Genomic DNA, 13644 nt, shown 5'->3' on the forward strand with positions numbered 1-13644 from the left:
AAAGATGTTTCTTCAGATGTTTTTTGAGGAAAACATTTCAGGATTTCTGTCCATATAATGGACTTCTATGGTGCCCCCGAGTTTGAACTTCCAAAATGCAGCTTTAAATGGCTCTAAACGATCACAGCCGAGGAAAGAAGGGTCTTATCTAGCAAAACAATTTTTCTAAAAAAAAAAATAAAATAAAATTAATATACTTTTTAACCTCAAATGCTCATGTGTGTACTCTGTATAGAGATTAAAAGGTATATAAATTGTAAACGTTTTTAGAAAATAACCAATCGTTTTGCTAGATAAGACCCTTCTTCCTCGGCTGGGATCATTTAGAGCCCTTTGAAGCTGCTTTTTAACTGCATTTTGGAAGTTCAAACTCAGGGGCATCATAGAAGTCCATTATATGGAGAGAAATCCTGAAATGTTTATCAAAAAACACAATTTCTTTACGACTGAAGAAAAAGACATGAACATCTTGAATGACTAGGGGGTGAGTACATTATCTGTAAATTTTTGTTCTGAAAGTGAACTACTCCTTTAAGGATTCATTAGTTTGAATATACATTGAACCAAAAACTAATCATAACATCTTAGTTGATCATTTAATATACTTTATTTTTGACAAAACATCTCATGTTTCGGTAGTGAGAGCACATTTTCGGTAGTGACAGTAATGCTTCAGTAGCAACCACATCACATTACAGAATTTTAACTTGCATACTAAAACAGTACTAAAACATACTAAAATACAAAACAAGCGCATAACTGAACTAACATGGCTACCTAGCACAGCTCTGAAAGTGGTACACACATAAAAACTAAATGTTATGGAATAACTCCCAAAAAAGTGTGCTTAATTGCAGAAAAAAATCATTTCATAACTTACACTTTTTAAAAGAATCAAAAGGATACTTTTAAAAAACAACAATGGAAAAAACACAAAAAATATTTAAAATCATTTTCGTAAGTTGAAATTTAGGGGCTAGGGTTCATGACAACCACCTCCCAATTGAAAGTAACCAATAAATTATGATTTTATATGTATTAAGCTTACTGATATTTTAAATATTACTGTGGGTTTTAATATACAATAGAAGGATCTTAGTAAACATCTAAGATTTGAATACTTAAATGCTTTTTAAATGAGTTTTGGGACCAATTCTGTAGAATGGCTGATATAATATACACAGGGTAATAAGAAAGTCAACGTCTACAGCAGTTTAGCAGTAATAATACAAAATAACTGACAATGTTATTCTGTGATTGACCAATCAACGTATTCCATAAAGCGGTGTAATAATACACATTCAGCCATTAGAGGAAAGCAATACAGAGACAAAGAAAAAGAAAAGTGAGAGAGTGAAACCTGCAGGGTTCAGAGAGTTTATAAGCTGTTGTGGGTGAGTGTGAGAGCAGCGCTGGGGCTGTGGACAGACAGGGATCACGTTTATGAACCATTTTAGCTTTAAAACACAGACCACTGAAGCCTGCCTTAGTAGCGTTGGTGAACAGAAGTCTTCTTTTATACCGCTGTGGCACTGAAGCGTGCGTCAGCTCCTTCTGTTCTCCCATTGCTGTGGATCACTGAGCATTAGCAACTGGAACCCAGCAGTTATCAAAGGCAGAGCTTTAATTCCTCATCATAATCAAGGCGTACAGCAGGCAGGGGAGATTTACAGCACAAGCATCGCAGCTTCAGCTCAGCCGTCCATATTATGTGGTGAGGAATTTCAAGAACCTGCACTTAATGATCTCAGCAATTACGCCACGTTTGCAAAAGCCTTTCGAAATCAGATCTCTGGGTTAACGATCTAGTGCTTTAGACACGCCAGTTGTTTTACAGCTGGCCAAGTACATTAAAAAATAAATAAAAATTTGCTAAATGTGACGGACTATAGGGCATTACTAGTACATGCAATGTGTGTGGACCCTAGAGGCAGAAAATGTGTGGAAACTTTACTTATCTTGTAAACAGGGCTTATGCATTTCCCAGTAAACAACATAAGAACATAGGAATAAAAATATAGCATGTGGGTAATGGTCATAAAGACTTTATGGCATTAAAGGCATTGAGCTACATGTAATGTTCGGTGTTGTGGGGGGAGGAAGCCCACCTAAATTTTATAGTACTTTTCCCACGACAACAGGAATGAGGTGTCTTGCGGTAAAGACTACTTGGAAAAACGTACATCAGCATTCGATTGATACAATCCCAGTGAAGACTTACAGCGATATTCTGTAGTACACTGGCACATGTGGTTCTTTGTTAAAGGGACAGTTTAACAAAAAATGAAAATTATATCAACCTCTGTGACTGTCTTTTTTCTGTGGAAAATAAAAGCAGATGTAGAGGTGAGTGATATATATCGTCTGCGATAATAACATAATTGTTGTTTTAATAATGTTCAGTTTCACATTATCAAGTATATCCTGAAAAGCAGACAAAACACACCTAGAATGCACGCATGCATTATGTGATGAAATCTAGTAAATTAGGTGCTTAGGTAAACTAGTGCCTTCTTTCACTGCAGGATTCATCGTATTCATTTTTTAAAATGCATTTACAACGATCACATAATTTAAGATATGGGGCAGAAAATGTATATATTTATATGGTATATATTTCATATAGTTAATCAAAATCACTCAAAGAGCGGCCTTTTTCTCCAAAAATCTTCGTGATTACTAATTTGATATTTAAACAACAGTTCAAATGAATAACAGCTCAATAAACAAGAAGGTAACATTAAAGGACTTATGTTTTAGACACCATATTTCCTGTTTTTGCTCTATTTCGCCAACAAAAATAATTTCAAACACAGCAACAGCACTGTTTTGCATCTCTGAGCAACATGGCAGTGTTTCGTTCCTGAATGAATCAACCGTTTAAATAATTCAGTTCAATCGCAATGACTCACTTAACAGCGACTTGCTGCCACGTACAGTACTTTTTTTTGCAAAGATGAATTTCGTTGATACTGGTTTTATTTGCTTGGTTAAGAGTCTTTGTCACGCAGATTCTAAGACTGACGCAGAAGAGAAGAAATTGTTTAATAAAATTAATTACAAATAAAATATTTTTGTTCTCTCTGCGCACAATAAATATTCTCGTAGCTTCATAAATTAAGGTTTAACCACTGAGGTCACATTAACTGTTTTAGCAATGTCCTTGCTACCTTTCTAGGCCTTGAATGTGTCTTGTGTGCGTTGCTTTCTGATCTATACAGGGTCAGAAAGCTCTCGGATTTCATTAAAAAGTATCTTAATGTGTTCCGAAGATGTTACGGGTTTGAAACAACATGAGGGTGAGCAATTAATGACAGAATTTTAATTTTGGGTGAACTATCTCTTTAAAGTTTGTGGAGTGTGTCATTTCTACACCACTAGAATCGCTCAACACCGCAAACTGGTTGACAAATGAGTCTGGATGCTCAAACAACCACCGAATTGACACTTTTCAGGGACATCAACCTATTAATAGTTTCCGTTGCATATTAAACTAGGACAGAAGTATAACATCCAAAAAAAATGACACGGTTCACCTTTAAAGAGTGAGCAGAATGACAAATGTTCTGCGGGTGTGTAAAACATCCTGTGGTTATTAGGCCAAGACACTCATACACGGCTGATTCTGAGTCACTCTCCCTGCCTCCAAGCTCTCCATCTCCCTCTGTGTTTCTCTCTTTCACAATCTCTTTCTCTCCTTTCTGTGGTTTTGCCTTATTTACTCCCGAGGTCTGGGGGCACACACTGAGACTTTCTATAATCTTCGAGCAGTCAGGTATGAGGCCTGGTATTAGAGCCTGAGCAGCCATGTGGCTTTACAGGGACACTTTGAAATTCTCTCAACCCTCAAGCCCCAGCCTTTCTTTATTTTGTGGCAGAGTTGCTCTGTCCTCAGCAACCCCTACTAATGCTCTTTCAGAAGAAACAGACAAAAGAGAAAGATAGAGAGAGACTGACAAGAGACTTAGAGATATTTCACACCCCCATGCGTCTCAGCGGAATAGCTGAACTGAAGACTAGGCGAGAGACATGCCTGAATTAGAACTTTCTCCAACTCTGGTATCCAGAAGTTCGCCTTTGACTCGACGAGACCTCCCTTAACAGCGATGACTGTAAATTCAGCTTTTAATGGAATACATGAGATTACACCAAGTACTTTCTCTTGTGCAGCAGCGAAAAATATTATCCCTTTCAATCTAGAGATAATTTGCAGAGTTGAAGTGTAAAACTTGCATCTTCACTATTCAGCGTGCACCTGGAGAAAAATGTATTGGAGTAACGTGACAAAGAAAACTGTTAAATATCAGGCAATCTCAAAGCGGGCCTAGAGGAGCAGTGCAGCGGCCACTTGTGTTGGGAGTTAATTACTTGTCATTACCCTAACTAATTAAAACCATCACTCTTTAAAATCCACCGAGGGTGATATCACGCTAGCACAGTGCGAGGACGAGAAAAACAAGGGGGAGAGGTAAAAGAAAAAGTACAGATGAAATGAAAGGCATAAAAATGAGGCCGATTTTATGCAGCTGTAGGCTAATATTATCATCGGCTTCAGGTTTGGCAGACAGGGTCCGCTGTAGCTCTGCAGGCATCTGGAACAACGCGCTGGCCACGGGGCACGGAGAACAGAGGAATACGCTGGGAATTGGAAGGCTAGAGAATCAAACCACGCTGCAGGCTACGTTCCTCAAATTCACGAGTGGTGTACTTTGAGATCACTTTGAGAAAAGAAGATGCAAGATGCAAAACATTTAATTTTATGTTAAAATGCAAAGACAGAAGGTGAAACCAAGTCATCAAGAACAGATTCCATATGTGTTGTGTCATGTCTGATTAATAACGATTGAGAATTGTCTTTGTAAAATCATTATGCAACGTGTGAAATGTAACAGTACGTGTTGGGAGCTGCACCCATGAGGTAGAATTTTGCCAGGCCCTTGAGTCAATTAAGCTCATATCTCATATCACGAGTCATATCTCACTGACTCTTGCATATTTATTCACATTCATCTATATGTTACTCAACATGCTGCAATTGCATTGAGTGCTACAGGAAACAGGTGGTGCCACTTAGTGGAGCATCTCAGATGGATTAAAGCAGAGCGCCTCATTTAAAGCCCACATTCATCCTCCCGTTACACATTTGTGAGCCCATCATGACTTTGACACAGTTTTTTTAGCGATGACCCCTCAGGGATGTAATTAGGGGAGCGAAAAGAAAATAATTAAGCAAACGTCTGTGGCTGATCCTCTGAAGAGACATGCTGATAACTACGGTAACATCTTCACTAAGCTTGGCTCTGAAACAATAGAGTCTAATCTGGGCTTGTAAACTGGCCAAGAGTAAAAACACACACTTAGGGGGGGAAAGCTTCAAAGAACTGTTTTGGAATTTATCCAAGTTCACAGATTATTTAGCCAGGACAATAGAGGAGGGGGAAAAACACTGTAAGCTCATTAAAACAGAAAATTTCTGGTATTTAACAGGCTTTAGGGAGGATTTAACACCACTGTATCTTGTGCTTAAAAGTTTCTGAGGAGATAGAACAGTGTGAGAAAAGAGTGGGGGGTCTGTATCTGTGTTTCAAGGCTTGGCATCTCCATGCGTGACATGCCACGTCTCCTGGTTCTCTTTAACATAAAAACACTCGCTTTTGCACAGTCACGCACCTCTGCTGGCTCCGAAGCAGCAACAGGAAGTTTCAAACACACTGGTGAGTGGCCAACAGCTGCCTCATAGGTCAGCATTGATCTGCGTTCGCTCTCTCTCTCCCTTTTGAACCCTCTCAGTCAAAAAATCCAAATGTACTCGAGAAACGCTTGCTAATTTGTCATTTTAACAGTAAGATTTATGGCTGGAGTGAAAGCTGCAGGAACCCCCCCCGCCCCCCCCCCCCCCCACAGGAGGATCTTGACAGCAACTTAAAACCATCAGGCCAGGCATCAAAGACAGACCCCACAACGATTCAACATGATGAAATCTTCTCAATCTTTCCCACACAAAGACCAGCGAGTGATATCTACCCCAGACATGTCAGAAGGAGCCAAAACATACATTTTAAAAGGCCAGCTGAGCATTTGCAAATAATTATGTAGCGTGAATATCAAGCCATTTAAACAAGAGTGCTCAAAACGCACGTCAGTGGACCATCCGTTACTGCTGTCACTTGGCAATATAATTTACGCTAGAGAGTTTTGCTGGACTGCATTAAAATTATCACATCAGAAGGGAAACTTATAGCTTGCTTTCTTTATAAGGATGCACCAAAATGTCCCCCCAGACTGTCATGGGGTAATGAACTTCCAATCATAACAAACAAGAAGAACCAAAGATTTTTTTAGGGAAGAAAGTTATGACACATGAATCATTTTTTTCTACACAACCCCAGACAGGACATTTTAAGTATTCAAAACACAACTTTTTGGAAAAAAAAAAATAAAAAAATAACAAATTTTGCAGTTAAGGCATCTACAGTTGAGATCATAAGTTTACATACACCTTGCAGAATCTGCAAAATGTTAATTATTTTACCAAAATAAGAGGGGTAATACAATTGCATGTTATTTTTTTTATTTAGTACTGACCTGAATTAGATTTTTCACATTAAAGACATTTACATATAGTCCACAAAAGAAAATAATAGATAAATGCCCCATTCAAAAGTTTACATACACTATAAAAAATAAAGGTTCCAAAGGGTGTTTTTGCAGTGACGCAATAGAAAACCGTTTCTGGTTCTCCAAAGAAACTTTCAGTGAACAGTTCTTAAAATAACTATTTTGAAAAATCGAAAGAAACTTTTTTGACTATAAAGAAACTTCTCTGCATTTGAAATGTTCCACTGATGTTCAAGGTTCTTCATGGAACCATCAATGCCAATAAAGAACCTTTTGTTTTAACAGTTTACGCTTGATTCTCAATACTGTGTGTTACCTGAATGATCCACAGCTGTGTTTGTTGTTTAGGGGATGAAAACTTTAGAATAGAATGAAAATGTTTAATTTTTTTTTTATTTTGTCATTTTCAAAATTGTTTTCCCATTTAGTACTGCCCTTCAGAAGCTACAGAAGATACTACAGAAGACAAAATAAGTTAAATTTATCTTCAAATCCAAAAAGTTTTCACCCCCAGATTCTGCAAGGTGTACGCAAACTTATTAACACAACTGTAAATGGAACTCGTCAGTGGTCTTTAGTTAAAGCTGCAATCTGTAAGTTATGCCTCTTTGTCGCCATCTCTGTTTAAGACCTGCAATTGCAGTTATTTGCGGAATTATTGTATTTACGTGGATTGTGCATCAGCACGGCTCCTCAGTGCGGATGAATCAAATGTTTTCAGCAGTATGTGCGGCTTCAGTCACTGCAACGGTGTGGATACTGTACTTAGTAAACACATCTGAACAAATAACATGTCTGCCACTTTTGTTCTGACCAACTGAAGCGTTACCTGTAGATTTCCATTTCTGTACGATCTAACCTCTACAGGTACCTATCATACCATTCAAATTTTATATGAAGAATTTTTCCTTTTAATCCAAAAAGCAAATCAATGTTGCTCAGAATTGCTTTGAAATACAAATCTTGTGTAAATCGCTACACATTGCACATTCAAAACTAGAATATAATTTTAATTTCCTTTCTGGATTAGCTACAAATGATCTGCCACCTGCCGCATCCTCACATGCGATATATCCTACTAGCCGGGACTCCTCCTTTATGTTTACAGACATGACGTAATGACGCAAAGATGAACGGCATACCACTCAAATTATAAAACATTATTACCAGCTCACCGTTGTAAATCGGGCTAAGGTAAGTAGATAGTTTTAAACATCGTCTGGTTACATACTTGCTCAAAAATTGATTTCGGATCATTTTTATCCAAAAAGACGTTACGGATTTAAAGCAGATTTAAATTGTTTTTATATTATGTTTTCATTCTCAAACTGGTATTTTCATGAAGTTTTTCTCTCTTTCTCTTCACCATGTTAAGTGTGGCTCACTCACGAGTCACGAGTATGTGTGGTCACGCCAAAAGAGAATTTTCTTAAGAAATGAAAGAGAACCTTCTTAGGAAAATTCTAATAAAAACTGTTCTTCAATCTATACAAAATGCATATTTAATTTAGAAATAACTGATTTATTCAGTAGTTCTATGAACAAATTAACTGCCCCATTTGTAGAAAGTTGATTAATAAAATTGTTAGGTAGAGAATGTTTTTTACCCATGTGGAAAAAAAAAAGAAACATTCCACCCCATCATATAACTGCTTTCCGCACTGTTGACCACAGTTTTATAAAAGATAATGCAAAACAATCCTATGAAAACAAGATGCACTGATATCATAGGAATGTGCCGTAATCTTGCAGTCTTCCACATCTACAGAATATCTACGAAGCTCTGTTATATTTGCTCATCATGCAAAAACTGTTACAGAATCTGTCGACACATTCATAAAGCTTAAAAACAAACAGAACCCTGTCATCGCTGTCAAATCATAACTCAATTCAAGCAGAATCAGAGATGTTGGCAGTTTGTCAAGTTTCAAATTACACAAAAAGGCCTTCAGCCTTAATTCTTGCTGAATCCAATGAAAAAAGTAAGACTTTCGAAAACACATCTAGAGAAAACAGCTTTAGTCATGCACTCTGGAGAGCAGGGAGTTAGTGTGGATGTTTCATCTCCCACAGTGAGTCAGGCCTGTACACTGAACTATGGCACCAAAGCTAAAGAAGGCAAGTCAATGAAGGCTGTGTTCAGCCTCGGACGCGTGCCATATCCGTAATCAGGCGGCCTCATGCAAGCTTGTGTTTTCATAAAGTTCTTTAGACTAGTCTAGATCCTGTTGGACTTGACTATAAACATTAAAAAAGCAAAAACAATCGCAACATCATCACCATATAATATATAAACCTTTACTTTAAGACAAATACGCCCCGAGATGAGAATTCCTCACAGCCCAAATGAATGTGCTTCATGTTGAGGCACAAACCTCAAATATTCAGGAACAATTCAGAGCTAAATCTAATTAGCAGTTATTGGGCAGATCGCATATATGCCTGGTGGCCTAATTTTGACTGTGGCTGGCGTACCATGGTGCATTGGCTGTGGCAGTCACACAGGAATCAACACGCTCACTGGTTTTTGCAGCACTGTTATGCAAATGGAGGATTGGGCCAGGACTTGCCTTCTTCCACAGTAAATACGAGGCCTCCGCCTGCGGATCTGATTCCTGCGGAGAGGACTGTGGCAGTTTGCAGAGGTGGTGCGCTCAAAGCCACTTGTTGTTCGCACACGTGCGTGTGTGAATACACATGTTCACATACTCACCAGACCAAAGTCGGACAAGTTTGGTTGTACACACACACACAGACACTCTGCAGTGCCCTTTGTATGGAGCACCATGACTAATCAGGAACTTTGACCCCTTGCTACTAGGACAGTACGGCGGATCTGAAGAACTCTCCTCCTCTGGAATTCAGAGACCCTCAATGCCCTACTGACAAACTGAAACTCACTGAACCCCATTCACTGCAAAGCATGATGCCAAAGCTAACCAAAGCGCATATTCATCAAACCACTAAACGCCTCACTAGCACTGTGAACCCTGTTTGCAGACTTCCACTAGTTGAGCACAAAAACAATAGTGTCTGCTCTTATTAGCTCTGTTCTAAATCTTGTGCCTACTGCCTACAGTGGGCTGCACCCAAAATGAAAGGGAATTCAAAATAGCCATTGCAAGTGAAAAGATTATTAAGATTAGTATTCTCTAATATACAATCACACATATTTATAGCATACAAAAATCCAATATTTATAGCATATAATCCAGAAAGAAACTAATTTTAAAAAAAAACTTTGAAAAATGCATTAAAGTTATTTATAATTTTACAAAAGATTTCTATTTCAAATAAATAAAATTTGACTTTTCTATTCATCAAAGAATCCCAAATAAATGTATCACAGTTTACAAACAAAATATTAAGCAGCATTTAACATTGATAATAAAAACATGATTTGTAATATTAGAATGATTTTCAAAGAAACATGACATTGAAGACTGAAGTAATGGCTGATAAAAATTCAGCTCTGCAATCAGAGGAAACAAATTATATTTAAAACTATATTATTTATATAAACATTAAATATTTCAAAATATCTTATAGAATATGTACTTCTTATATAATAAATGTACACTACCAGTCAAATGTTATTAACAGTAAGATTTTTTTAAGAAGTCTCTTCTGCTCAGCAAGCCTACATTTATTTAAAGTACAGCAAAACAGTAAAATTGTAAAATATTTGTACTATTCAAAATAAATAACAATGTTTTCTATTTGAATACATTTTAAAATGCAATTTCTTCCTTTGATTTCAAAGCATCATTTCTCCAGTCACATGATCCTTACAGAAATCATTGTAATATTCAGATTTTTTCAGTTTTTTTAATGAATAGAAAGTTCAGAAAAACATTATAAATGTCTTTATCATCACTTTTGAATAATTTAAAGTGACTAATTTCTATTATTTATTTCCCAAAAAATAAAAAATAATAAAATAAAATTATACTGACTCCAAGTTTTTGAATGATATAGTTTATAATGTTACAAAAGTTAACAATTAAAAAACGTTTCTTGAACAGCAAATCAGCATATTAGAATGCTTTTTGAAGGATCATGTGACAGTTTTTTTTATTATTTAAAAATGATTTTCAGCATCATTACTCCAAACTTTTAGAAACGTTTGACTGGCAGTGTATCGCATATAATTTATTTAATAAACATTGATTTTCTGTTTAGCAGAAAAAAGAAATTTCATACAGGTTTGAAACAACTTGAGGGGGAGTCAATGATGACAATTTTCATTTTTGGGTAAACTGTCTCTTTAAGAGTTTGAAGAAGTTTAGGAAGCAGCATCAAGTTGCTTTCTACAGAGGTTGCTTACTAGGTTTCATAACAGCTACTACTAAATGTGTCTTAAAAAAGGTGTTTTAGAAAATCAATCATCTTGACTTAAGTATATTTGTATCTCATAAGAAGGTCGCCATCGCACTGCACAGACCTGACCACAGCAAAGTCTCAGATGAGAAACAGACATCTACCCCCTAATTTTGAATGTCTGGCAGTTACCAAAGACAGATTGTATGGTCTGATACAGTAAAACACTAAGCCTCACAACATTTACAACGATATATTGTATTTACCAAATTCACGATTATGTTTACAATCAACATTTCTGTTGCTGTGCCATTTTCACTGAGCTCAAAGCAATGCATTCTGGTATTGTCCTCTCATTGTAGGATACATAAGACGCTACCTTGTAATTTAGTTTAAAAAGGTATCTCAGCAGGCAGTATAATTAAGTCGCCTACCTTTCCGAACAGCCTTCGTATCAGAAGTGTGCCTATAACACAGGAAGCTCGCTAGCTTTTGCTTGCGATCAAGTGGATGTGATCCACTAAGTAGAAATATATTAAAATTACATCCAATGATCTGCTAGCTTTCTACCTGTATATGGCGTGATGGGTTTTTCCATGGGCCGGCTGTCCAGTTGGGCTCCATCTGGAGTTTCGGGCGGGCTGGCACTGTGGCTGTGGTCCTCCTTGGACATCTGTTCTGGAGCCAGGTGCCAGGTGACTAAAATTACCCTGCAAAAGAAACACACAGATGAAAACAGGGCTAAAGCTTGCGAACACACAGCTGTCGTTGTTCCCACTATCGCTTTCCCCTCCTATTGTTTGGCTCATGCCAGTGGGCCAAAGAACTTAAAAAACACCAGCGGCTTGGGAAATAATGCTTGGCAGAAGAAGAAGAAACTAAAACGGCACAATGAAGCAGAACATAGCCAGAAACTATCAATATATGGTGGGCTAAGATACAATAGACTTGCAACGCTCAAGTCTTTAACTAAATAAAGAAATAAACACAATTTTGATTCTCAGACCATGGCATTCCTGTGGTGAACATGCTATTTCAAGAGTTGCTTTAATTAAAATGGCATGTTCTAAATGAATACTTATTTAGCTTCCTGAAAACTATACTTTAGGTAGTGACTTCATAACTAACTACCCAACTTTAATAATACGAATACTATAATGAATCATGTGCAGCACACAGAACAGCATGATTCTGTTGGATTTCGTGCTGTGGTTTGTCTGTGGCGAGTCTCTGCACGCTCCTGCTAAAACTCACTCAAACCTGTTGAACGTGTCCACAGTTCACTTTATGGACAAACCTGGGAGAAAAGTAAAACAAAACAGTCCAAACGTCTTACCTGCAGCGGTCACTCGGTACCAGTGTTGTTTCAGTGAAGCATCTTTTATTAGTGTTCGCGCAAAACAAACTTTCAAGTGTCCCGTGTAGCGGGGAAAAGTCTTTTCTTTCTCTTCATGTATCTCTCTCTTCAAGTATTGAGTTGTTGTATTATTTACATGAATGTTGACACTCGTTGTTCCTCATTTGTTTATCTCGACAGCTAACTCCAGCGTTGATTTATCCTCGTCTTCAAACTCTCTCAGAGCCAGAAAACTTGACAGAAAACATCGTAAAGTAGCAAAAAATATTGTTATTTCTCACCACACTAAAGAAAGACAAAACGAACAAATGTAAACAGCTATAAACGTTTTTTTCCTCTCAAATTCTGTTTATGTCCAGTAATGATGAAAGTTGTTGAGGTCGTTCTTCAGTGTTTCGAGCTCTCGCACTGTAGCTGAGGACTCTCGCACAGCAGCAGCAGTCGCGCACTCAGCTCAAGACTGTTCGACAGGAAATGACATTAAGGGCTGATTACTCTGACTCCCTGCAGGCAAGAGATGCCTGTACTCTACAATTACACTCTGCAGGACCACATTATAAACAAAAACACGTCAATAGAAGACAGAAAACAATAATATGATATAATATAATATAGGCTAATATAGTTTCCATACCCGCAAAATATGGAAAATCAAACAAAAATTAAGGTTTCTGAGGAAAACATTTGAGGATTTTTCTCCATAAAGAGGGCGGCCATATTGCCGATACTCGGCTGTAAACAACAGCATAGATTTCACATTTAATGTATCACTGAATACGTTGTTCTGATCATTTATGCTGTTAATAGGTGGTAAAGCTATGTACAAGGAGTATTAATTAAGACTTTAGTACAGTATAATATTTCACCTACTGTACCTGACTGGAAATGATAAGAACAAACACAAATGTTGTAAAGATTCTTGCATTGGAAATCCTAGTTCAGTTCGGCCTACTACAAACACCTTTTGTTCTCCATATCTTTGTACTTTCTCCTTCATTTGTTATAACTTTTGGCAGTCTATAGCAGCTACTCCAAATGTTTTTCCCGGTCTGACCAATTAGTACAGCGCAAAACATGACAATATTTGACTATTTCTAGCAGCAATAATAAGCAAAATATGCAGTTTCGTTCGGTTCAGTGGCTTTGCTTACGTTCAGTGCTGCCAATATGGCCGATTGATGACGCGTTGTGAAAACACTCTATAGACCTTTTTTTTGAGTAAACGATGAGCGCCGCCATTACAAATTCTAACTTAAGAGTGGATGCTCTTCTGTTCCGATCTCCATAGGAACCCATTCAAATAGCGTCCATCTGTTTTTAATGTAGCTAACGTCAACAGCTTTGTGTCA

The 13644-nt window shown here is 37.4% G+C and overlaps 1 protein-coding gene across 1 annotated transcript in view; it reads right to left on the minus strand.

Moving 5' to 3' along the window:
• The window catches only part of mdfi (MyoD family inhibitor), a 37815-nt gene extending 25078 nt beyond the window's left edge, over nucleotides 1-12737 (minus strand). Inside the window, exons 1-2 of the mRNA XM_073826077.1 lie at nucleotides 12275-12737; nucleotides 11509-11648 (exon numbers count right to left, since the gene is read on the minus strand). Coding sequence (XP_073682178.1) covers nucleotides 11509-11611 — 103 coding nt within the window. The 5' untranslated portion in view covers nucleotides 11612-11648; nucleotides 12275-12737. The remainder of the gene's footprint in view (nucleotides 1-11508; nucleotides 11649-12274) is intronic.
• Between the last annotated feature and the right edge of the window lie 907 nt (nucleotides 12738-13644).

The sequence above is a fragment of the Garra rufa genome, chromosome 20 (assembly GCF_049309525.1).
Source record: "Garra rufa chromosome 20, GarRuf1.0, whole genome shotgun sequence".
Taxonomy (NCBI): Eukaryota; Metazoa; Chordata; class Actinopteri; order Cypriniformes; family Cyprinidae; genus Garra; species Garra rufa.